The 23,149-nt window shown below is 37.0% G+C and overlaps 1 protein-coding gene across 9 annotated transcripts in view; it reads left to right on the plus strand.

Annotated features, from left to right (window-relative positions):
- AKAP9 (A-kinase anchoring protein 9) overlaps positions 1–23,018 on the plus strand; it is a 110,167-nt gene extending 87,149 nt beyond the window's left edge. For 4 of the 9 annotated variants that reach the window (XM_082753243.1, XM_082753245.1, XM_082753246.1 and 1 more), the window contains 21 exons: positions 162–341; positions 2,665–3,753; positions 4,758–4,904; positions 5,292–5,792; positions 6,228–6,291; positions 7,077–7,195; positions 7,924–8,115; positions 8,995–9,186; positions 9,836–9,980; positions 10,726–10,945; positions 11,975–12,125; positions 12,875–13,543; positions 15,144–15,352; positions 16,257–16,365; positions 17,257–17,442; positions 17,980–18,180; positions 18,564–18,796; positions 19,827–19,912; positions 20,592–20,712; positions 21,434–21,651; positions 22,233–23,018. In XM_082753243.1, coding sequence (XP_082609369.1) covers positions 162–341; positions 2,665–3,753; positions 4,758–4,904; positions 5,292–5,792; positions 6,228–6,291; positions 7,077–7,195; positions 7,924–8,115; positions 8,995–9,186; positions 9,836–9,980; positions 10,726–10,945; positions 11,975–12,125; positions 12,875–13,543; positions 15,144–15,352; positions 16,257–16,365; positions 17,257–17,442; positions 17,980–18,180; positions 18,564–18,796; positions 19,827–19,912; positions 20,592–20,712; positions 21,434–21,650 — 5,031 coding nt within the window. In that variant the 3' untranslated portion in view covers position 21,651; positions 22,233–23,018. The other 5 variants (XM_082753244.1, XM_082753247.1, XM_082753251.1 and 2 more) reach the window with 3 other exon arrangements.
- Positions 23,019–23,149: the final 131 nt, after the last annotated feature.

Raw genomic sequence — 23,149 nt, forward strand, 5'->3', positions numbered from 1 at the left:
ACTTGCAAAATACTAAAAAGCTGATATAATTAATTCTCATTCCATGCAGCTTGTTCCTCCTGTATCCTAAATACTCATACAAGAATATGCAGAAAATGTTATGTTACAGCTATAAATGGTTTGGGGTTGTTTTTGTTTTATTTTGGTTTGGTTTTTGGTAGGATGAAATGGAAATACTGGGACTAGCTATGCAGAAATCTGAGGATGCCACCATAAAGGACCATCATTTAGTGGCTGGGAGACTCACTCACATCATGCAAGAAAAGGAGCAGGAAATAGATCATCTTCATGAACAAATTGCAAAACTGCAACAGCAACTTGAAGGCACAACTGACAACAAAGTACATACTTTTGAAATCTTTTTTCAGAGTCCCATGTTACATTGCTAGCTTTAATAATAATAAATCTCCTTCCCCTCCATCAATCACAGTATCTTCTGTTGCTGCTTTAATTTAAAAATTAGAATGCTTCAGTATCCAAAAGTGCTTTGATGCTATTCTCTTTTTCCTCTTGTCTCTTTTTTTTTTTTTTTTTTTTTTTTTTTACTATGGATACTTTTTACTTGCTTCTCTTTATTTTTCTCCCTTATTTCTCCTTCAGTTTCTGTCTTACATTCTTCGTTCTTTATTCTTCTAATACTTCTGAACATAGTTATGTGTAAGTAGCTGAACTGAATTTCATCATTCATTGTATCATCTTCCCTGCAATGACTTACTCACGGTGTTGTTTCGGTGACACCTGCTGGACCTGTGCTTACAGGTGTTTTTAGCAGTTTATTTTTGTAAGTTTATGTAAATACTTTGACATCGTACCAATGTATGATGACATACATCCAATCCAGTTTGAAATGTGGTGGATGTGCAAACAGTATGCTGTGCTCTATTTAAAAAAAAAAAAAAAAAAGAGCAAGAAAGAAACAGATTCATTCTTACCTTATTTACTAAGATTTAACACCTGTAGTTTTCTTATCTTCTCAATTATATATTTTTATGAAAATAAGCTTCATCTTCTAATGGCTTGCTTCTATTTTATACAGATTTAATCCATTTGATTTTAATGGATATACTACATATTTTGTGTTGCTATAAGTGATAGCAGAAACAAGCCTCCAATGTCAAGTTCTGTAGAAAAAACATTAGATCTCCTCAGTGGAAAAATTTTGCGGAACCACGACATTACCATATTAAACATGATTTTTTTTTTAAATGTTTACCAGAACACTTTCAGTGAATTCAATGTGTCTGACTGAGCTGGATAATTTAACCAAGTTTTTCCTGTGCTATTTTTACTTGTAATGAACCTCAGTGAATAATGACAAAACTTTGAAATGAATTTAGGAAAGATCATGTTTCAAGAATCTAGAATTATTCTGCTTTATACAATGACCATTACATTCCTTGTCTAGAGGAAAATACCCAGGATTTAGTTATAATTCATTTTAATGATTGGTTCTTTTCCTGGAGTGTGAAGTTCCATTTTCTTAATTTCATCTTCTTACTCAGTCATATTTTCCAGGACATTAAATAATTACTGTTGGCTTGGTTATGATATCAGCATTAAAAAAAAAGAATAGATCATCCTTAATTAATCCCTTTCCTAATCCTGTATACATCTTCATGCCACAAAGTGCTTTTCTTTTAATTGCTGTATTTGCCTTATGTGGCCCTTTACGCCATTATGTTACGAAGAACAGAAACTGTTACAATCACTGGATTACAATCAGCAGGATCTTTTCTTCTGAAACCAATGCCTTGTTCACATTTTCTTTAGTGGTTTTGAGCTTCCTTCAGTCTCTGGAGTTTTAAAGATACGTTCTTGGTTGGCAAATTAGCCATTCTGTTTTATGTGGTCGTTTTTTTCATTTATTCTTAAATGTATTATAACTATTACAAAGTCATTTTATTGTATAACTAACTAAATCTAATGAAATGCTGAGAGATAAAGGGAAAAAACACAGCTACTTTAGTAATAAATTTAGTTGTCATCTTTTTTTTTCCTTCATAATATTTGTAAAAAAGAAACAAACAAACAAAAAAAACTTCTACTGTTCTTAGCTATTTTAGGTACCATAAGGTATCACATAATGTGTCATAAGTGATTTCATTCTATACTCTCCCTTTCAGAATATTCTTGACACTTTTCCTTCTGCTTTTTTCCTTTCTAGTTCATAAGCACTGTTCATTTCAGATACCTAGACATTCTCTTAACGTATACACTTAATTTCTTAGATTCTTGCTACTTGTAATCTGCTCTGTCTTTATTCTGACTTTCTAAATGATTTTTCAGTATTCTTCTACGCTCTAATGAGATGTTACTCCCATCACAATTTAACAAGCAAGTTTTTTAATGAATTTTGCAAAACTTGTTCTATTGGAATCTGATAACCTGTTGTATTCAGCATACATCTGAGTATTATGAATGCTTTCACTTCATTTGATACTTCCACACCTACAAATAGAGTTCACAGGCTACTTTATTAATCCTGTGTGAAGATGTCTTTATTCTCATAGAGCTTTACAAGAGACGAAGTTCACTGGTGACATATTTTCTTTTACAAGACATTGTAAATTGTGATTAAACTGTTGCCATGAAGTTCTGGAACTGGATTTAACAGAAAGTTTAATAATTACCTATTACTAATATTTTTATTCTTCATTTTTTCAGGTTCTTGAAGAGCAAAATGAGCATATACGGGAGCTTGAAGCCCAGGTAGAATGTCTGAAAAGTGATCAAGAACGTGTGAAGAAAAAAAATGATGAGGAAATAGAGCAGCTGAATGACGTAATTGACAAGCTTCAGCAGGAACTGGCAAATATTGAACAAAAAATACCTGCAGACAGTGCTGCTTTTCATGAGGATGCTGACAGTCTGAAACATACACTTGAAACAGTTATAGCAGAAAAAGAAGCTTTGGAGAAGCAAGTAGAAAATATTACTGTAGAAGCATCTCGAACAAAGAATGAGCTTGAGGAAACTAAGTTACAAATGAACCAGCTAAAGCAAGAAATAAACATGTTAAAAAAAGAACATGAAAGAGTAACAGAGAAGTATAAATGTGCACTGATGAAAAGTGACAAGGAAAAAACAGAAGACAGGAGCAATGGGAAAACTGAGAAAGTGGATGAAGGCTCAAGTGAGATGATAGAATTGCCAGATCAAACCCAGCTCAGGTCTTCAGATGAAAATACAAGGGTCACCATTAGCAAGATGGAGGTACAACTGCAGCAGCTTCAGGCATGCATTAAGGAAAAAGATACAGAACTGTGCCAATCCTACAGTGAAATAAAAGACCTGAAAGAGCAAGGCAGAGCTGAAAAAGAAGCACTTAAAAATAAGATAGTAGAACTAGAGAAAACACTAGTGGAAAAAGTTGCAGCTGCTCTTGTGAGTCAGGTTCAGCTAAATGCAGTTCAAGAGCAAGGGAAATTCATGCAGGAAATTCAGGAAGCTTCAAAACATGTCGAGGAAGCAAGCAAGAATCCCCAAATGGAGGGCTTGAGTAGCATAACTGAAAATGAAATGGAATCAAAATTATCACTCTTAACACAGAGGCTTAGTGAGATGGAAGACCAGCTGGCAAAGGTAAATCATAACTTGGAGCTAGAAAAAGAAAATGTAAAAATTTCACAAAAGGAAGCTAAATTGAAAGAAGAAAGACTAATAGAGCTTCAGCAATTACTAGAAGAGGTTCAAGAGAAACACAGAAGAGAGATTCAGAAATACATTAAGCAAGAAGGAACACAGACAAATCTGGTAATTACAAACCATTTTTCTTTTGGCTTGTTTTCACTAAAATCATTTTTTTTGTATGAACTATATTGAATGAAAAACTTCTTAACAAAATTAGGAACAGTTTTCCGCTGTGTGGTATAGATGTTCATTTCTCTGTTATTGCAGAGGGGTTGCAAAGAAGAAAAAGATGTTATTTCAGGTGAACTCTACTATCGATTTCCATTTTGCATTAATTGATTTTGAATTTTGAACATGGGTTTTCATATTCCTACTTTGAACTGACATGTAATGGAGTGAATTACACTTATATGGCAAGGAGGTAGAGAGACAAAAATCAAAATGTTTAAAACCTTCTAGGAGAAGGTTCAGAATGGATAAGGGAGTGATGGCAATTTGTCTGAACATTTTTGTTTGTCTGTTTATGTACATTTTCATTCTGGTTTACTTTTGCTTGCTTTCATTCCTTGATTCCAAATACATTTCCCATTGGTAACTTTCACCAGAGTACATCCATCCAATACTGGGTATGTTGCTTCTGATTTTAAAACCTTCACAGTTGACTGTGCCCGATAGCAGCTTTTAATTAAAAAAAAACATGGACTTGGTTGATGAAAATCCTAAGTCAAAAGAAACCCAGTGCTGGATCAGGAAGGGTTCAAAGACCTTTCATCAAAATGCAGGTGGAATGAATGTCATACGTCTCAATTCAATTATAATCAGACATCATTTCTCATGGGTGTTTACCTTCCTCCCCATGCTTTCTGGATGGTTTAGCCCATTTCTGCTTGCAGTAAGCTGTCAGAAGATGTTTTTTTTCTCTCACATGTAACCAATTTGTGGGGAGTTAATCTAGGAAAATGATCTTCTGGTATTAGTTTTTAGAATATGTATTAAGCTAAGTAACATACATTTGTTTTCCCTAAGGGTGTTTTCATTTGTGGCTTTAGTAAATCAATGTGAAAGTGATCAGTGCTTCTTTGTAAGATTTCTTTTAACCATTTTCCATATCTTGTGCTACCATGTAGGTAGGAGAACACCTCACGGAAAGTCAAAAAGAAAATGTACTTAGTAATGATCTTGAACTAGAGAAAGTTAAAGAAGAGGCAGCTGCTGCTAAGGAAGAGCTGAGCGGTTACAGAGAAGAGGCAGAAAAACTTCAGCAACAACTATCAGTAAGAACCAGATTGTTCTATAACATATTTAAAGCAAATGATTATACAGGATTTATAATAGCCGTTATGCTTGCTAGATTTTTTTAAATCTTTAACAGAGCGTGCCACTAAGAAAAATGATTACTCAGTACCTACAGTCAGTGGAATAGAGCTGATGCTGTAGATCTAAGCAACATTTAATGCCAAAGTAGAGAGCTTTACAGTCCACTATAATGCAACAGTGGATCCAGAGCTGTATTTATCAGAGATGAGACTTGTTACCGTGTGTCATAGTCACTTCAAAATAGGACTAAACTGAGTTGCAATTTGTATAGATTTCACAACTGTTTAGATTTTGTATATTTCGAAGTATTTCATGACTGCAACTCAGATTCTCCATATTTACAGGTAAAAGAAGCAAGTCTGGTACATCTTCAAGAAGATCTGTGCAAAGTCAAAGAGAAGCTAGTTCAAGTAGAAGAGAAGCTTGCAAATTATGTGAGAAAGGGCAAGGAAATGGCAAAAACTGAAAGCAAAAAAGATGCAGAAATAATGTGTGATTTGTTGAGTGAGTCTACTCAGATTAGCAAAAGCGCATCTTCACAGACAGACAAGAATGTGGAGATGAACAGCTATATTGAAACTTCGCCAACGCTTGTTAAAAATGCAGAAATTCAAATTGACTTGCAAAGTGGATGTTCTTCAGAAGAGATTGCAGAGATCATAAGAGAATTTAATGAAAAAATTGACCAAATGCAAGAACTCCATGCTGCTGAAATCATGGACATGGAGACGAGGCATATCTCTGAATCTGAAGCATTAAAAAGAGACAAGTTTGTTGCAGTGCAAGTATTAACTGATGAATGTAATGCTTTGAAGGAAGTCATAGAGACTCTACGAGCTAAAGAGGTATGCATCCTATTTTACGTCCATTTGAACTACCTTGTTTTCTGCTTTTCTTCCTGCTACAGAAATTCCCATTTTAAGTCTAAGTGTGAACCACCGTTAATCCTCATTAATATAAGGGCTTTAAGTGTTCTGATGTTTCCACGCCCTAGGGAGAGATTTTGAACCACTTCCTCAACAATTTAAGTTTGGGAATCTGTTCGACTATCAGATGCTTCCTTGTGCTACTGTCTTGAACGTGGCCTGCCCTGTGAATCAGGGGCAAGTGTAGGTCACACTACCGAACACCATCTTTCTAGTCTCCATCTTGATTACTTTTGTTGCAGGGGAAACTAAAAAGAAACAGTCGTGTAATTCCATGCTCTTGTGAATTAGCACCCTTACTGGGAGTGGGTGTGAGGTGATCCAAGGTTTGACTGTTCTCTTTTCTAAATACAGGGTATCCCAATTTCTGGATTAGTGCGTTCTCCACCGTATCAAGCTAGAGATGGAGGTTCTAGTGGTAAGAAGTTTGGTTTTTTAGATTTCAGATGGTCACCATTATAAATTAAATCTGCTTTTTCAGTACTAAGTTTGCTGTCGAAGAGTTTGTGTTGTAAGTAACAAAAGAAACTACTCCCCCTATCAAAGCTGAACCCTATCACACTTTAAAAAAAAAAAAAAAAAAGGCACTGAGCATACAATTTCTATTGAACTGTTACAGAAGAAAAATGACACGATTGACCCAATTTTCAGCAATCTTTCAGTTCAAGATGTGTTGAGTCAAGGTGTCAGATGCTAATTTTTTTCTTCCAGTTGGAGTTTCTATATTCTTCTTACATATTGCAGCATCTCTTCAGCATAGCTTCATCATGTCTTGATGAATTCAAAGCTATAACTCCATGGCAATGAGAGTTGATGACGGGTACGGGCTGTCAGTCAGCAGTAGAAATGATTAATATGATCCTTTTAATAGGCAAAAACTAAGCATATTAAGAAGGGTCATTTAACAGGTGCATTTGTGCAAATAAGTTGCTTTCTTTTAAAAGTAAACTAGGATTTTAAAGTTTCACATTTTGGAGGGGTTTTTAGGCTTTTGTTTGTTGTTTGGTTTGTTGTTTTTTTGCTGTCACTGCTTTGAAACTGAAAAAGAAAAACTATGAAACAGGTAGTCTTCAGGCTTAGAATCGGCTGTGGTGACATGCAACCTCCTGTTATAACAAAATGAAAAAAAAAATTTTTTTGATGTCTGTTCTTCAAAGTTTCACAGTAATCCTGCTTTAATGTTTTTCTCTCCTTTTATTTTAGACTCCAGTTCAGACTGGAGTCAAGGAATGTATCTTGCTCAGACCCAGGGATCTGACACAATATCTGAAGGAATAGATGAAGGTGAAACTTCAACGGATTTACTTCCCCAAAAAATTAAGGTAAAATAGGGCTGATCATTTTCACTGTGGAACAAGAGTGACAGTACAAAAAGCTAAGCTTACTTACTGCTTAATTAGTGAGTAGTGAGTCTTTTAGATGATTTGTAAAGTGTTTGCTATTTAAATACATTTTCAAATGTTTAGAAGTGATACACATTTCATTTGATACGCAGTGATATACCATTTCATTTAACATGGAATCTTTCTCAGAATTTCATGTTAGATTGTTAAACATCAGCTGTAGCTGTAGGCTTGTTCTCAGTTATAGATATGTGAAATTTAACTCTTATTATAAAGTGTTGTATTTCTTGTGTATTTGTAATAATGCCATGATAATCTATTACACAATTATATAGGTTCTATAATTATAGGTGTAGAATAATATCTATATTACAAAATAAAAATAATTTGTGTATTATAAACAATAAAGATATCGTGCTTTTAATTATATTGGGGGGGAAAAAAAAAAGATGAACCTTTTCCAACAAATCATACCTAGCTTAATTGTAATTTCAAAAAATGAATTGCAAAGCTTGCCTGAAAGCTTTACAGAACTTTGTTCCACTGCTTGACTAATATAGAACTGAGTGAGATTTCTGTTATTGATATGAGGAAACATAAGTAGTTTCCTTATACAGATCAATGCAGAAAGTACCAGTATTCCAATATGTATGAAATACCATTATTGTTAAAGCTGACACAACCTATTTCTTTTTGCATTATTGTAGGGTTTGCTGAGAGCAGTCCATCATGAAGGCGTACAGGTGCTGTCTCTCACTGAGTTTCCGTATGGTGAGAGAGAGATGTCACCTCCTAAGCAAGGACCAGATTCTTGGCTTGAGGAAAGGAAAGCTTTTCTAAGCACCATTTCATCTCTGAAAGACCTGATTTCAAAAATGCAACTTCATAGAGATGCTGAGGTATAAACAATATCATGAGTCTTTCTAAATCAAAACTAATTTATAAGAACCTTATGTAAAGCACATTGATAATTCAGCTTTAAATAGAACAAATACATTACTACAAGGCAAGATTTCAGGAATGTGCAGTAAAACTGCATGTTGTACTTCCTGTTAGTAAGATACGCCTTTAATTACAGTTTGCATTTGTTCTTCTATGCATCGATTGGTTTTGACCTTACAGAACGACCTTTTAAAAAATAATTCTATTTTGAAAGTATGTTTCCAGTAGCTGTTAAATGATACCATAGTGAGAGAAAAGAGAAGAAAGTAATTGCTTAAAATATAAAACAAAATTTAATATTAATCAGGGACTTACTGGGACTTGCAAACCTGTAGACTTTCAGTTATATGTTGGTAGTTTCCATTACTTCTGCATTCTCTTCAACATGCAAAGTGGAAGGGGGGGCAGTACAGAGATCAACTTTACATCATTATGAAATTAAATATTCATACACAGTATCTGCCCACTACCACATAGCTCTGTACTAGTCTAGAAACAGAATGTACGTACATGCAACATTATGAAAACTAAAATGATAGTGAGATAGTGTGATACAGTGGCATGTATAATAACTATATGGGGCTGTTTTCATTTATAAAAACTAAATTACTCCCATCTAAAACGCAGGTACAAGTTTCATGAAGCTGAGCATTTGCACATGCAGAAGAAATCAATGTGTGCAATAAAATGTATCCATTTTACGAATGAGAGACATTGCCAGAGATGCTCAATATTCCAGTGAAAACCCACACTTTGCATAGATGATAGCATATCTATTCCTGGTGTAGTCTTTCAGTTCTGTTAAATGTTGAAATTGGAATTATATTTTGTTGTAGATTTATGCAAGTTCAGAATCTCCTGAAGGTGACTCAGACTGGCGAGGAGAACTCCTGCGTGCCATTCAACAGGTTTTTGTGAGGGAACAGAATGTTCTTCTTGCTGTGTTTCAAACTGAACTTGCGGAACTTGCAGGCACAAGAGATGCAGTGATGTTGATGAATCAGTTAGAGCACAGACTACAAGAGCAGGTGACTAAAGTATTTTTATGTTGAGGCTTGTTTATGTCTTTTAGTTCTTGAATTTTTAATGTATATATCACTCAAAAATATATATATTAATAGTAGCTGTGACATCAAATGGGTGAAAAAAAAAAAAAGGGATGCCTTGTAGGAAGAAGAGAATTCTTTACTAAGAAAAGTTTTTGGATGCACAAGCTATATAAAAAAATACAACCTTCAGAGATAAATTTGAATTAAAAATAGTTGTCCTGAGTGTGATTTCATTAAATTAATTATGTTACGCTGTCTGAGAGAAAAGGTAGCATATATATATAGATGAAGAAAGTTATAAGACGAGTAAGATACAAGGTTGCTGTGGGGTGGAGAGAGGTCACTTACCTTCTTTGGGGAGATGGAAGGATTAGTGAGGAAAATCATAATTTGCTATAAAACCGATAGCTCTTCTGATTCTATCATTTTGATGTCTAGCAGAGTAATAAATAAATATTTTTTAAAAGAGAATTCTTTCTAGTATTATAGTATTGTGTTATCACGACTTAATTGAAAATGTTTTGAATATATGTGCACTGTGAATATATCATTAAATTTTATACCCACACCACAGATATTCTAACAAAATCTGGAGTTCTACTTTCAAGTATGTTTTCAATCCTCCTAGGCTACTAATCAGAGAGCAGCAATGGACTGTCTTCAGCATGCCGACAGAAGAAGTTTGCTAATGGAAATTCAAGTATTGCATGCTCAGATGAACACTATGAAAAGTAATCCAAAGAGAGAACAAGAAATTGATTCAAAAAGCCAAGGTGATTTATGTGGTAATTTATGTTGATTTCTACATGTTTTCATGCCAGCACTCATATAGTTTTAGGTGGAGAACTGTTGACATTTTTGCTCTCCAATTTTGATGCTCAACTTATATTCTGAGCATGCTTACTTCTCATCTTTTTCAATCTTATTGGAGTAATCCTCAAAAACTAAAATATAGTCTGTGTTGTTAGGACTTGTATCAAATTAAAAGTGACATGAAGTAATTTTAATTGCTATAAAATTGAGTTTGTATTTTAAAGTTATTTTCTGTGCTTCAGTGTTTAGGTTCAACAGCTTTGAAATTATCAAAGTCAGATAGTCAATGATAATGAGTGAATTAAGAAGCAGTTAGAATGTGCAACAAAAAGTTCAGAGAACAAATGTATTTTAAGCTTAATCTGAAAATGCTTTGTGTTCTGTTACAAATATTTGGTAAAAAGTATACGTACATAGCTAGCTTTGTGTTGGTCATAATCCAAACAATAAATAGTGGTATGGTTGTGCATACAGTTTTTAAATAAGTTTAAGAGCTGAAGTGATTTCTTGGAAGGTATGAAATGTATTCCAGTGAAATGATGTGGTTTTACTTTCACCCCACTATTTAAAGATTTTTTTGTTTATTTTTTTAATATCACTGCTAGTGATAGCTTTGTGGTCATTCTTTGTGCTAAGGGAATCTAGAACCAAATAAGTGGTGTTTGATTACTAGACTGATTTCCTTGTTAATGGTGCTCCCATTAGAAATGCTGGAGTATAACATGCAGCAGAAGCAGTCACAAATACTTGAAATGCAAGTAGAGCTCCGGAGTGTGAAAGACAGAGCAGCTGAGCTGCAGGAACAGCTGAATTCAGAGAGAATGATGGGTGCTGAGCTGAAGAATGAACTTGCACAAGCCAAACTAGAGCTTGAAACAACCCTGAAAGCACAGCACAAGCACTTCAAGGACCTAGAAACCATCAGGTATGGCTTTCAGTGTCAGCCTTTCAGTGCTGTCTGTTGTCACCCCAAGTCATAATACTGATTTTATCAAGGGAGTTGATCTCATGTATTGTAACTGCATCTCAGTTTTTCTGTAGAGCATGCCTAACAGAAAATAGACTTCTGTTCCATTGGACAAAAAAGAAAAGTTCCATAGATTAACATGATCTGATTCATAGTTTGATTCAATGACTCCTTAATATCTTTTTTATTATTTTGACACATTATACTGCTGTTTACAAACTAGTAAGTGGACCATAGCACCATATTTATTAAAGGGCTTTTTTACTTCTAAAATGTAACATGGAGACAAAATTGCAGAGTCTAGATGACTTAGCAAGTACTTTCATATGAAATTCATATGACTTGAAATGTTGCTTTGTTATGGCCAACAGCAGAGGTACCAGGCAACATATTTGGTACCCAGGAAAGCTATTACTATTGACATCTTTAGTAAATTGGCATGCCTGTATACAGTATTTTAAAATTCAGGTCAGTGATAACAAATTAAGAGAAAGTTCAAATTTATGTTGCCTTATAGGTTGCCTTCTAACCTTTACTGATCATCAGGAGCAAGGTTCTTTTGCCTTTTTTTATTGTTTTGCAAAAAAAAAAAAATTGCTAATTTGCAGAAAAGTGCACATTTGGGGCATAGATTCACACACCCAGAAAAATCCTTTGAGATATGTGGCAGCAAGATGTTGATTTGCATCCTTTCAAATTTTGGCCAATGGTTGGATTAAGTTGAACACTAGCTACCTCTGAGCCACCAATTCATGGAGAATGGCAGCTACAAAGTTAGGAGTACGGACACACTTTTTCTGTCATTTATGAGCCATGCAACTCTTTTCGATGATTGAATGAGCTTGTTTTTTCTAAATAGGCTTTTCATTGTTACACTACTACACAAGCAGTGTTCTCAGTTCACAAAATTAAGTATCAAGTAACTGCTGTTACTGTGGTAGCATGAAAGCCATGGTTTAATGTAAAGATTGCCCATTTCTTTCTTAGGACTGAAGTTAAAGAAAAAGCAGCTGAGCTAGATATCCTCAAGGATACAATGGCTGGCGAACAGAAGAAATCGAGAGAGCTACAGTGGGCTTTGGAAAAAGAAAAAGCTAAAATGGAACGCAGCGAGGAAAGAAGAAGAGAAGAGCTTGAGGTAAATGTTTCAGGTCATTTGGGATTATGGATCATTTAGAGTTGAAGAAAGATGTATTAAAGCTATGTGGCAAAAAAAAATCAGTAGGAATTTTACAACTGTATTCTACACTTAATAATAGGCCCCAGCTATACAAGGGGACAGGACACTGCTCACATAGCTACAAGTAGCAACCCCCACAACCTAACTCATAAGTAGTAGTATTTTAGAACGTCATTTGAGGAAATAAGTTGTTTGTCTCCATTTTAAAAGTCAGCAGTCTCACCTCATGAAAACCACACTAAGGAGTTTACTTTAGGAGAAAATACATTAATAAGTTCCTTGGTACTTCTGCAATATCTGGTTTAGTGAGGGAGAGAGCAAGTATCCTAATACATTAAGACAAAAAAACAGTCACTTCAACAACACAGATTTATCTGCATCTTGAAATCTTAACTTGGAAGCTCATTGTCACAGTTTTAGAGAGTAAAAGGAGTTAGTTTTCTTGAACTTGATAACTATAGCTGTTTGTATCTTATAAAAAAGTGTGTTACAAATCTTCTTGTTTTACAGGATGATCTGTTTTTAGAGTAAAGGCACCTGTAATACATTTATAACATCAAGCGTATTCAGAATCTTGACATTAATTTGTGAACTGCAAAACTTGTTAAAAGCAAAGTGTGCAGAGCTAGCTTGCTTGCAATTTGCAGAAGGTAATGCAAAGTTCACACACATTGATTTAATATTTTTTCTTCTGTTTCTTATGGAAGGACTTAACATTTTCACTCGAAGATCAAAAACAACAGAACTTGCAGTTAAATAAACTTTTGGAGCAAGAGAAACAACTGTCAAGTGAGCTGCAGCAGAAAATTGAATCCCAAGAAGCACTCAGTGCTGCCCAGCTGTCACGTGAACAAGGCCGTAATTCTGAGTTGCAGGTGCTTCTTGAATCAGAGAAGGTTCGAGCTCTTGAAATAAGCAGTGCCCTAGAAAGAGAAAAAGAGCTATGTGCTCAGCTTCAAAGTGCTGAAGATAAGGGGCAAGCTGGAACACCTAATCCATCTGAGGAATTACTTAAAGAACTACAAAAACAAATGGATGAAAAGCATGACCGTATAGTGGAGTTAGTAAGTGAGATGGAGAAGTACAAACTAGAATCTGTGCAAGTGAGTCAGCAAATGGAAAAAGAAAGGCAAATCCAGAGGAAAGCATTGCAAGCAGAACAAGATGCTAACATAGCAGCACAGAAAAAACTTCATGAACTGGAGTCCAAAGTAGAAGACCTTCAGTGGCAACTTGGACAGAAGGAGCAAGAGATTCATAAATTAGAGAATGAGACAAAGAAGTTACAGGAAGTAATCCAAGAACTGCAGATCAAAAAGCAGGAGAGTGAAGGAAAAAAGGAAACTGAAAGAACACCAAGCCACAATCAAAATGAGGTACAGTAGCACTGAGAGCGATGTGTGGTATCGAACTGTGCAATTTTGCTTTTAATTCTGTTGTACAATTAATTTTGTTTATCTGTGCCTTTGATCTATAAAATAGCCTGCAGATTGCATATGCCAAAGTAGAGGCATCAGCAAAAGGGAAAGTGCTCTATTTTGGAATAGTAAATCTGTTCATGCATGTCCTCTGAGAATGAAGCTCTAGAGATGTGTAAGGAAGAGGGTGAGCAGGAGAAATGCACCTGACTGTATACACACGCTTTGTGTTTTAGTGTAGTGGAAGACTAATAGTCCTCCCACCCAGTTTCACGGATGAGCTCAGGAATGCCCCAGATCAGCATTCTTAATCTTTAGTCCATAAACCACAAGTGGTCTTTGAAACATCATAAAGTAATCTCTCAACAATTGCAATAATTAAATGAGTATGTAGTCAAATAAGCCTGTGCATGGATATATGTATGTCAGCAAGCAAAACAAAAAGGAGAGATCAGAATTTAAATTTTTCAGAATTTAGCCTAGTTTTTAGATGACTGAAAGCTGGAACCATTGTTGCATGTAAGTTTTTCTCCCTCATAAAAGGTTTGGGCAGTTCTATAATGGCTTTTAAATGACTTTAAGAAAAAAAAAAAAAAAAAAAAAACTTTTAAAACTTTAGAAACTTCCCTCAAAGAGATAAGTGATAGTCAGTGAGCGATCTGTGGGTAGTCCCAAAGGAGGTGGTTGATGGGAGGCTTCCCTCTTTGCTGAGCGTGTTTGTTTGCCCACCCTGGAATCATTGCTTCCCCTTAAGCAGCTGTTTCTCTGTGGAGCCAGGAAGGACATTTTTGTCTTCGCCTAATTTGGCTACTGCTTTTACTCTCCTGAAGCACTGGAAACTATTGCAGCTAGAGGCAGGATTTGAATGTGTTGACACCCCTGATAGCATCAGGCTTCCTGCTGCTCTCAGTTCGTACACGTTTCTGTCCTGCTCAGAGGTAACTGCCAGCAGCATGGTCCAGGAACAGCCTTCCCTTGGATCAAGTTGGCGGTGGCTCCTGGGGCTTTTCCCTGCCTCGGTGTGATCTGCTTTCCAGGATCTGCCTAGAGTATCAAACAGTGCATCTCCTGCTGCTTCCTGGGATGTTTGCAGAACCCTGATTGGGTTTTGTGTGTGTGTGGTTTTTTTTCTCATTGGTACCATGCTGTAGTAAAATATCCAAAGCCTGTGACTCCGTGACCGTGGTGGGCATTTCCAGTCCTGTTTCTCTGATTGTGGATTGGTCCCAAAAACATTTGGGTGCCAGTGCCCAAGTTCCAAGCACAATTGGTAAAGGAGATGATGATGGAAAACAAAACAAAAGGCTGGGTGGCTTCTAACCAGCAGAGTTTACTGGATGGCTTCATAGTCTAGATCAATGACTGCTAGATCTTAATCAAGAAAGGATCACACTGTACCTCTCACAACGAATAGCTGCAGTGATGTACTGCAATAGTGTAGTCACACTGCACTCCTTTCAGTATCAGGATTTTGTTCTTTAACTTTGAACATATTTCAGATTTAATATTTTAAAGCACTATACATGCATTTGAAATCTGTATATATATCTATGTACAGACTACTTGGGATACACCCAACGAGAGAACAAGAAATTGGGTTCTCCAGCAAAAAATGGAAGGAGCTGAGACAAATGGATCAACCTACCCCACGCTGACAGGAGGAGGAGGAGACCTATCTGCAGCTACCGAAATTCTGGAAAATGTCAAACAAAAGCTGCAAAACGCATCTCCAAAGCTGAAGAAGTTGGCTCGAAAAGCTGCTAGCAGGTTAGACCAGTCTTCAGCTATTTGTTTTTGTTAATAGCAGCCAGCAAGCTGATACATCAGGTTTTAATCATAGTTCTCACACTATAAGCCTAACTAATTTTTCTGTTTTTCTATGTTTATATTATATGCTTATTTTTACTTGATGTGCTGGTGTAAAACAGGATCACAGAGTGCCAAGTGCTTTGTTAACTCTTTCATGTTTAACATGGTCCTTTATAAGTTACAACAAAATTGTCTTCTTTCTCTGCAAAATGATGAGATTTATGTGGTTATGGTGTAGGTAGAAGATTGTTTTAAAACAATTCAGTAATAGAAAAAATCACTGTGTAAGGGGAAGAATATGGGAATTACTGCTATGGATATATCTGCCTAGTTGTCGTGTCAACACTCCCCCCCCCAGTTATATTTTGTAGTCAAGTGAAATGGATCTTGATTCTTACTTGCTTGGGTTGCTGTCTCCTTATGGAAAAAAAAAATGTGTAGGAGGTTTTAATCTGTTTTTCTGTTGCTGTGATAATGATTTAATTTTAAACATTTATTCTGAAATATTTTGGGTAAAATGAAATGCATTACATTTTAAAAATACCCTAAGATTTTTCTCAAATAGATACAACAGATAAGTGAGAAGCAAAATATCTCTAAATGTTCTTCATGTAGAATATTCTGTTCTCAGAATCAGTAGGAGTTCTTCAATGTAAATTTGTTATACACTTGAGCCAATTTAATTTAAATACCTGAGAGTCCCTGGATGTTTTGATTACGCTGACATCTCTCTGATAACTCTGCTGACATGATTTGCTAAAGGTCCAGTGGGTGTTTACTGATACCCAGTGTGGCTGCTGTGTTAGTCCGGCTTCATGCTGTTAGACCATGCGTGCTGCTGAAACTCTTGATGTAATTTCAGATTGCAGTTTGAAGCAGCAGATGATCAAGACTTTATTGCAATACAGAACACTATTGAAGAAGTTATTACAGAGCTGCAGAAACTGCCTGGATTGCCCTATCTGGAAGAGGTGAGCGTGCAATGTTACAACTTTAGTGGGAGATTTTGGATGATGAGATGTGAGTGGAAAGCAGCAACTAATCAAATCTGTGGCTATCCAGCTCTGTAATTCATGGAGGAAAATCTCCTCCAGTCAGTATGCTGCTTTGGAGATGGTGAAGTGTAAAACTCCCCCTATTCCTTTTATTATTATTTTCTTTAATTTTAATTAGCTTAAAACCAAATCTTCAATTTTCAGATTAAGACTTTCCCTTTATAATTATTAATTTTTGAATCTCCTAGTTTTTCTTTGGAATCTCCTAGCTTTTCTTTAGTAAAATATATGTACAGCAATATTTCTTTTGCTGAGGAAACTTTTCTCAGTACTTTCTGATATTAGAGTCAACATTTACTATATTATGTTGGTAAAACACATTTACCTAAATTGCCCTGTAATTACCAAAGGAAAGGCAGTCAGAAACTGAGCAGTGTGCACTTGTATAAAACATGAGCTGAGGTAACCTGTTACAAAGATTTCAGCAATATTTGATATTAACTCAGCTCGGCTGGGTCCTTACCTGCATTTTAAGCAAGTGTATTCAACATGATTTGTAAAAAGTTTTGGGTCTTTCCTTCCTTTAAGTTAGATAAATCTAAGCAAAGTTTAAAAAAAAAATGCACGTTGTTACAGTTGGATTAGTTTAATTTGCATGCGAACATCCTGCTGTTACATACAAGGTGAGCATAGAAGAAAAAGTCACATTAACCTCTCGATTTCATGTACATTTCTGTTTTCTCTGAGTAAGTTATGACAAAGTTATTGTCGTGACCCACAAAAGGATTTTTACTTCAAGCCAAAGTTACTTTCGAGTTGGCAACACAGATGTAATGGAATTTATTTGGTTTTCTTTTTTCCTTCTAGCTAAAGCTAACGCTGCCACCAGGAACTCCGTCTAGCTCATTGACTGAAAGGCTGCTGCGACAAAATGCTGAGCTGACAGGCTTTGTCAGCAGGCTGAGTGAAGAAAAGAATAATTTGAGGAATGCTGTTATGAAACTGGAGGAAGAACTGAGGAGATACCAGCACAGACAAACTTCTGGAGACTATGTATGTCTTCAATGGCACTAATTAATGAAGTATATATAGGCATGAAAGTGACGTGCTGTGAGACTACCCTAATGCTCAAGCTATCTGACTTTCTCGACTTTCTTCCTGCAGAGTAAATGGCTGTGAGATATTCTTGTCCTATGGTCTAAACATCTTGACTCACTTAATGTACACTTTGTGATTTTAACCACCTTTGTCTTTTTAAATTCCAAATGCTTCTTTCTTTGGTTTGTATTTATTCGCCCAGACAAACAGCAAATAGATACAGTTAGCTTCAAGATGATGAAGCTATTATGGTTCAACAAGAGGGATTATTTTTTAACGTTTTTTTGGAGTAGCTATATTTTTCTAAGGTGTTGAACAGGCTCCAAAACTCACTGTATCACTGTGTCAGGATGCCAGTATGACCTCAGATCCTTTCAGTCAGTAGTTTTTTCTCAGTAATTTAATGAACTCTCCACTAAACCAATGACTAGAATGACACAGCTCAGTCTTTTCCAAACTGTGTGGCTCAAATTCAATTTCTTTCCCCTTCAGTCTTCTAGACACTCATCAGATCTTGGAGTTAATATTGATACCCTTGTTGCCTCTGAGAAGGAAAACTGGAACAGAGAAAAGCTATCACTGCAGAAGTCTTTGAAACAAGCAGATGCAGAGCTGTCCAAGCTGAGAGCAGAAATCAGGAGTGAAGCTTTCCTCAGAGAACTGGGATCAGATTCTGAAAATGTTATTTTAAGGGTAGGAAAACTTTGTTGCTTGCATAGTAACTTTGGCTGGGGTATTTTTCATTTTGTTTTGGGCCTGCTTTTTTCCTTAGTTCACTCTGCTTATGCTAAGTGAACAGATTAAATTCAGATTTTAAGTTCTTATCCTCACACACATAACTCTGTTAACTTTTCTCCCCACGAATGCTAAGCAAGCACCTGTGTTGTCATTTTGTGCATGCTCCATTCCTTGCTGCTCAAGTGGTTCTCAAATTATGAAGCTACATTCAGCACACGTGAGCTGTAGTGTGGTCTTCTCCGTGATAGCAAGAAATGCATAATCCCAGCAATGCTGTAGGAGTAGAAACGTTAAAAGTTCTAAGACTGATGGTTCTTCTTTTGTTTTTCATCTTATAGAGAATTTATGGCAAATACCTACGAGCAGAGAGCTTTCGGAAAGCTCTCATATATCAGAAAAAATACTTGCTGCTGTTACTAGGTGGATTCCAGGAGTGTGAAGAAGCCACGCTGGCCCTCATTGCACGAATGGGTGGACAGCCTTGCTACACAGACCTCGAAATCATCACTCATCATTCAAAGGGTTTTACAAGGTTTCGCTCTGCGGTCAGAGTGTCCATTGCGATTTCAAGGTAAACTGAAGGAAGTTCTGAACAGACGTGGCTGTGCATTTTATTGTATACATTTCTAGCTGTGTCACTGAATCTGTAACTTCTCATGTTCCACCCTGTTTCAACTGTACACTTCTGGTAGTCATGAATGTAGTAGGTGCTGTGCAGGATAACAAGTTGAGCAGAGCATGGGTAAATTCTGTAACAGACATAAGCTGTCTGAGGTACTCAGCAGCCTGATTCTAGTTGAAAAACTCATGGCTCTGTATTTGATAATCAAAGACAGAATATATCGGATACAGTCATAATTTTAGAAAGATAATTAGTAGCAATTCTAGAGTGTGCGCTCATTTACAAAGGTATTTTCTGCAACTTAATTTCCTTTAACAGTTAAATTCTTACATGTAAGCATAATACAGATTGATGAACTAATTTTATCCAGATGGGTTGTCCTTTGAGGCCTCAGGCTGAGGAGGAACAGGAATAGATGAGAAGGAACAAGTGAAGGCTGTTACTGTCATGGCACTGCTGTGCTGCTAGTAAGCCTCCTTCACAAGGGTTTGAACTCCCGAGTAGTTCTGCTTGCTATTGATCTGAGGTTTGTACGTAGTGTCAATTCTAGGAACTATTCATATACCTACTGTAAGTGAGGCTTTTGCTCATAACACTCTGCTGGTACAATTTGGGGAATGTGACAAGGCAAAAAGTTTATTTATTACAATTTTAAAATGCTGATGCCCTGTTGTTCAGTTGCTTTGACCCATTTGCTGTCCATTTTGACTTTATGTAGTTCCCCTGGAATCACTGGAATAACAGAGGTGAAACTGAAAGCAGATTTTGGCAACAGAGGCTCTAGGAATGTATATAAGGAAGTTTTTTTTTACTTAATTGTCAGGTTTTAAATGCCTATGCGTTATTTTTGCTTGCTATTCAAGTAATTCTTAAGTCTGTCTTCTAGAATATAACAAGCAGATTTTTTTTTTTTTTTACTGCTTCATTTAACCTGAAGTTTTGAGCTTGTTTTCTTTTTTATTTTGTTTTTCAATTCCAGAATGAAGTTCTTGGTTCGTCGATGGCACAGAGTTACGGGTTCTGGTATACTGAGTATCAACAGGGATGTCTTTAGCCAGAACACAGGTAAATTGTGGTCCAGTAAAGACTGAAAAAATGCTGCTAAGAAGTTATGCTGCTGCTTAATGAAGATGGTTTTTCGTTTGCCTTTTCCTCATCTGGAATAAATGGGCTGCTGTGCCCCCTTCCTTTTGCTATAGTTGCTTGGACTAACCAGTTTCTCAGGTTTCTGATAGTTTCCACACCTAGAAGAACCACTTGTCTATATAATGCATCAGGGAGTTTCTCTCGAGATCTGCACCCCCAGCTCTGAGAGGGAGTGCTGAGGACAGGGACAGGTGAGGAATCAGCAGCTACAAGTCCCCTGCGGAGCCACAGGCAGGGCCAGCAGAGTCTGGAACTGTCCTCCCTGACCCTTTCCCAAGAACAAAAGTCTCTCATTATAGCTTAAAATCTGGAAAATAAGGTTTTCTGTTTGGCTTTTTTGGTAGCAGCAGTGTTTTGTTGTTTGTTTTTTTTTCTCCCCTGTTCTGCTCAGTCTGTGAGAGTTGTCATTAACATCAGGCTAAGATTTCACCTCTGGTTTTCTAGTTTTAACAAATATCCACATTTTGTTAAACACCTTTTCAGTGTGTGATATGCAAACAGAAAACTTGTGTTTGAAATTCCTGGTGAAGTGCAGAAGGTATTACTTTGGGGGGTTGTTTTTTTCCATTTCCAAGGCAATGTTTTTTTATGTGTTTAGGTAATGAATTACGGCCCGATTCATTCTCTGGCGGCATGGATCTTTATGGAGAGCAAAGACATTCCTGTAGGTCTCGATCAGATATGGAGCCTCCCAGATCTCCTATAAACTTCCAGCATAAGTAAGTTTTCTTTCAGATTCTTATTATCTGCCAGAACACCATTTAACTAAATGAATGTATCAGTGCTTACTGATAAGGCTTGTAAACTTTGATGACAGATCTTATTTTTTTTTGTCAGGAAACATAACAAATTGCATCTCAGGTGATGTGCCGTCAACATTGGATAACTTCATGTGGAGCGGTGGGCTCAGAGCTAGTAAAGCAGATTGGATTTAAGCCATTATGGTTCTTCATTTTTAATATAAACCATTTCAATGTTTGTAATCCTAGTTTGTGGCAACCATAATGATTCACATCTATATACATTACGTGTATGTATATTTATGTATATTTTAGTTATTCTGGACTTATACTTGTAGAAAGTACTGAGGAAAGCCAGAGTCCTGTAAAGATGGCCATGTCCTCGTTCACACGAGCTTCTTAATAGAAATATACTACAGCTTCTGCTGCAGTCTCAGTAGGATTTTGCAGTCTCTGTCCCAGAGCAGTGCAGGAACAAATCAGGTGCAGTAGAAAGAAAAGGCAGGCGGGAAAGGCGGTTTCTCTGCAGGAGGCAGTCTGAGGGCTCGGGCAGTAAATGGTAGGGAGGTAGTACTCTGTGGGTAAGGTAGCAGATGCACAGCCAGTAGGTATCTCTGCTTACAGCATTCTGCTATGTCTGCTGACACTTCATTATTTGACGTTCTGGTTTTTAAAAACACGCGTGTCCTTCTGGTCCTAGGTTCCACAGTATGCATGCCGACTTGAACCCAGTCTCATTCGCCTGTTCTCAGCTGCAGAACTATGATCCCGAACGAGCATTAACAGACTATATCAACCGGCTGGAGGCGCTGCAGAGGCGACTGGGAAGCGTGCAGTCAGGTGAGGGCTCAGGTGCTCCTCCCTGGGTAGTGCACGGTGCAGTTCCAAGGTGGAACAAGCGTCTGCTGTTTCTGTGAGGTGTGTTACAAACAGCTTCGATTTCAGGCTGTTTCTGCCTTAAACAGCAGGTTATTCTCTATTAGGGCAAGCAGCACAGTAAAAAGAAAATTGTTAAATTATTTGAAGGGAGGCCTGCAGGTGTGCTTTAATTACAGATTTGGAGTTTATCAGTAACATGTTAAGTTTCCCTGGTGTCTAATAAATGCGCACTGAGGGTTCATTTGGCATCTTTTTAAGAGCTTAAGCTGGATGGAGAAAAGCATACCCCAAAGACTGGGAGTTGGCGTGCAAGGGAAACTTCTTTGTACCACTTTGATTAGAGAAGTTGCAGCCTTCCTGTTCCATAGATGATAATTTTGGTGCTGTAAAAGGCACCAAGGAAATCGTCAGATCACTGGAACATAATTCATGAAACTTGGTGATTTGGAGCAGTTACTGCACTAGTTTTACTTCAGCATAAAATCCATCATTTGAGGAAGTTTTGTTCTTAAGTGCTTTCCTGCATAAAATCTTTCAAGTTTTTGTGAGTAACTTGTCACTTGTGAGTCCTCACCTGCTTATTCCAAGTACTGCGATTAAAATCTTTCTCTGCCTTGCAGGTTCGACTTCGTACACTCAGCTGCACACTGGTATGAGAAGATAATACCTTTCCACCACCTCCATCGCTGGCAGTGGGCTGTCTTCTGCAAACCCGTGCTCTTTCTGTGCTTCTGTACAACGCGTATAGTGTGGGACCAACAGAACGCAGCGCTGCGACTGGACGCAGTTCGCCCGGACGCAGTTCCATCCCAGCACACCCCGTGCAGACTGGGACTTATGTATATAGGCACTTTGTGGTCATGCAAAAAAAAAAATCATTAAATTACATGTATATTGTGGAATGCTAATTTAAATGATTAACTTATGAAGTGTGTATTTATCAAAAGGGTGCAAAGATGAAACTGGTGTATTAAGGAAACTGAGCTACATTCAGAGAAGTTCACTTGCACTTTTTCTGGCAAGGCTACTGAAGTTACACGACTCCCATAATATTTGCTACTGGCAGTGCAGACAGAATATCACTTGTAGAGACCTATTTTTGTAATGGTAGAAGTTTTGAATTTTATGGGTATTTTGTCAAAGTACTGAAATAAAGATGACTTCATGCTTTTAACTGTGTTCTACTCTGTGAAAGTTCTTAACGTTGAAGAACCGCTCCCTGCTTCACAGTGAACACGTTGCTGCTACCTGTTCTGTCAGCTGCATTGTTACTTTGCTTGGACTCCAAAAGCGCTGCTGCTTGCTAGAAGAGAGGACGAGGGTAAGCTTGGGTTCTGAGACAGGGCTAGAAGGGAGGATGCTCTACCATCAGAGGTTTTGTGACAGTTACACCTGCATTAGGAATGGGGGGACTGGGTAAGCCCTTGCTGCAGTGAGCAAGGATGAGAGGGGCAGGGGAGGGAGGTGGGAGTGGGGGAGCAAAGCTCTGCATGATTAACTTTAATGCACTCATTTCTTTCTTGTAAGAATAGATTCA

Source organism: Aythya marila (genome assembly GCF_965140915.1).
Source record: "Aythya marila genome assembly, chromosome: 2".
Lineage (NCBI taxonomy): Eukaryota > Metazoa > Chordata > Aves > Anseriformes > Anatidae > Aythya > Aythya marila.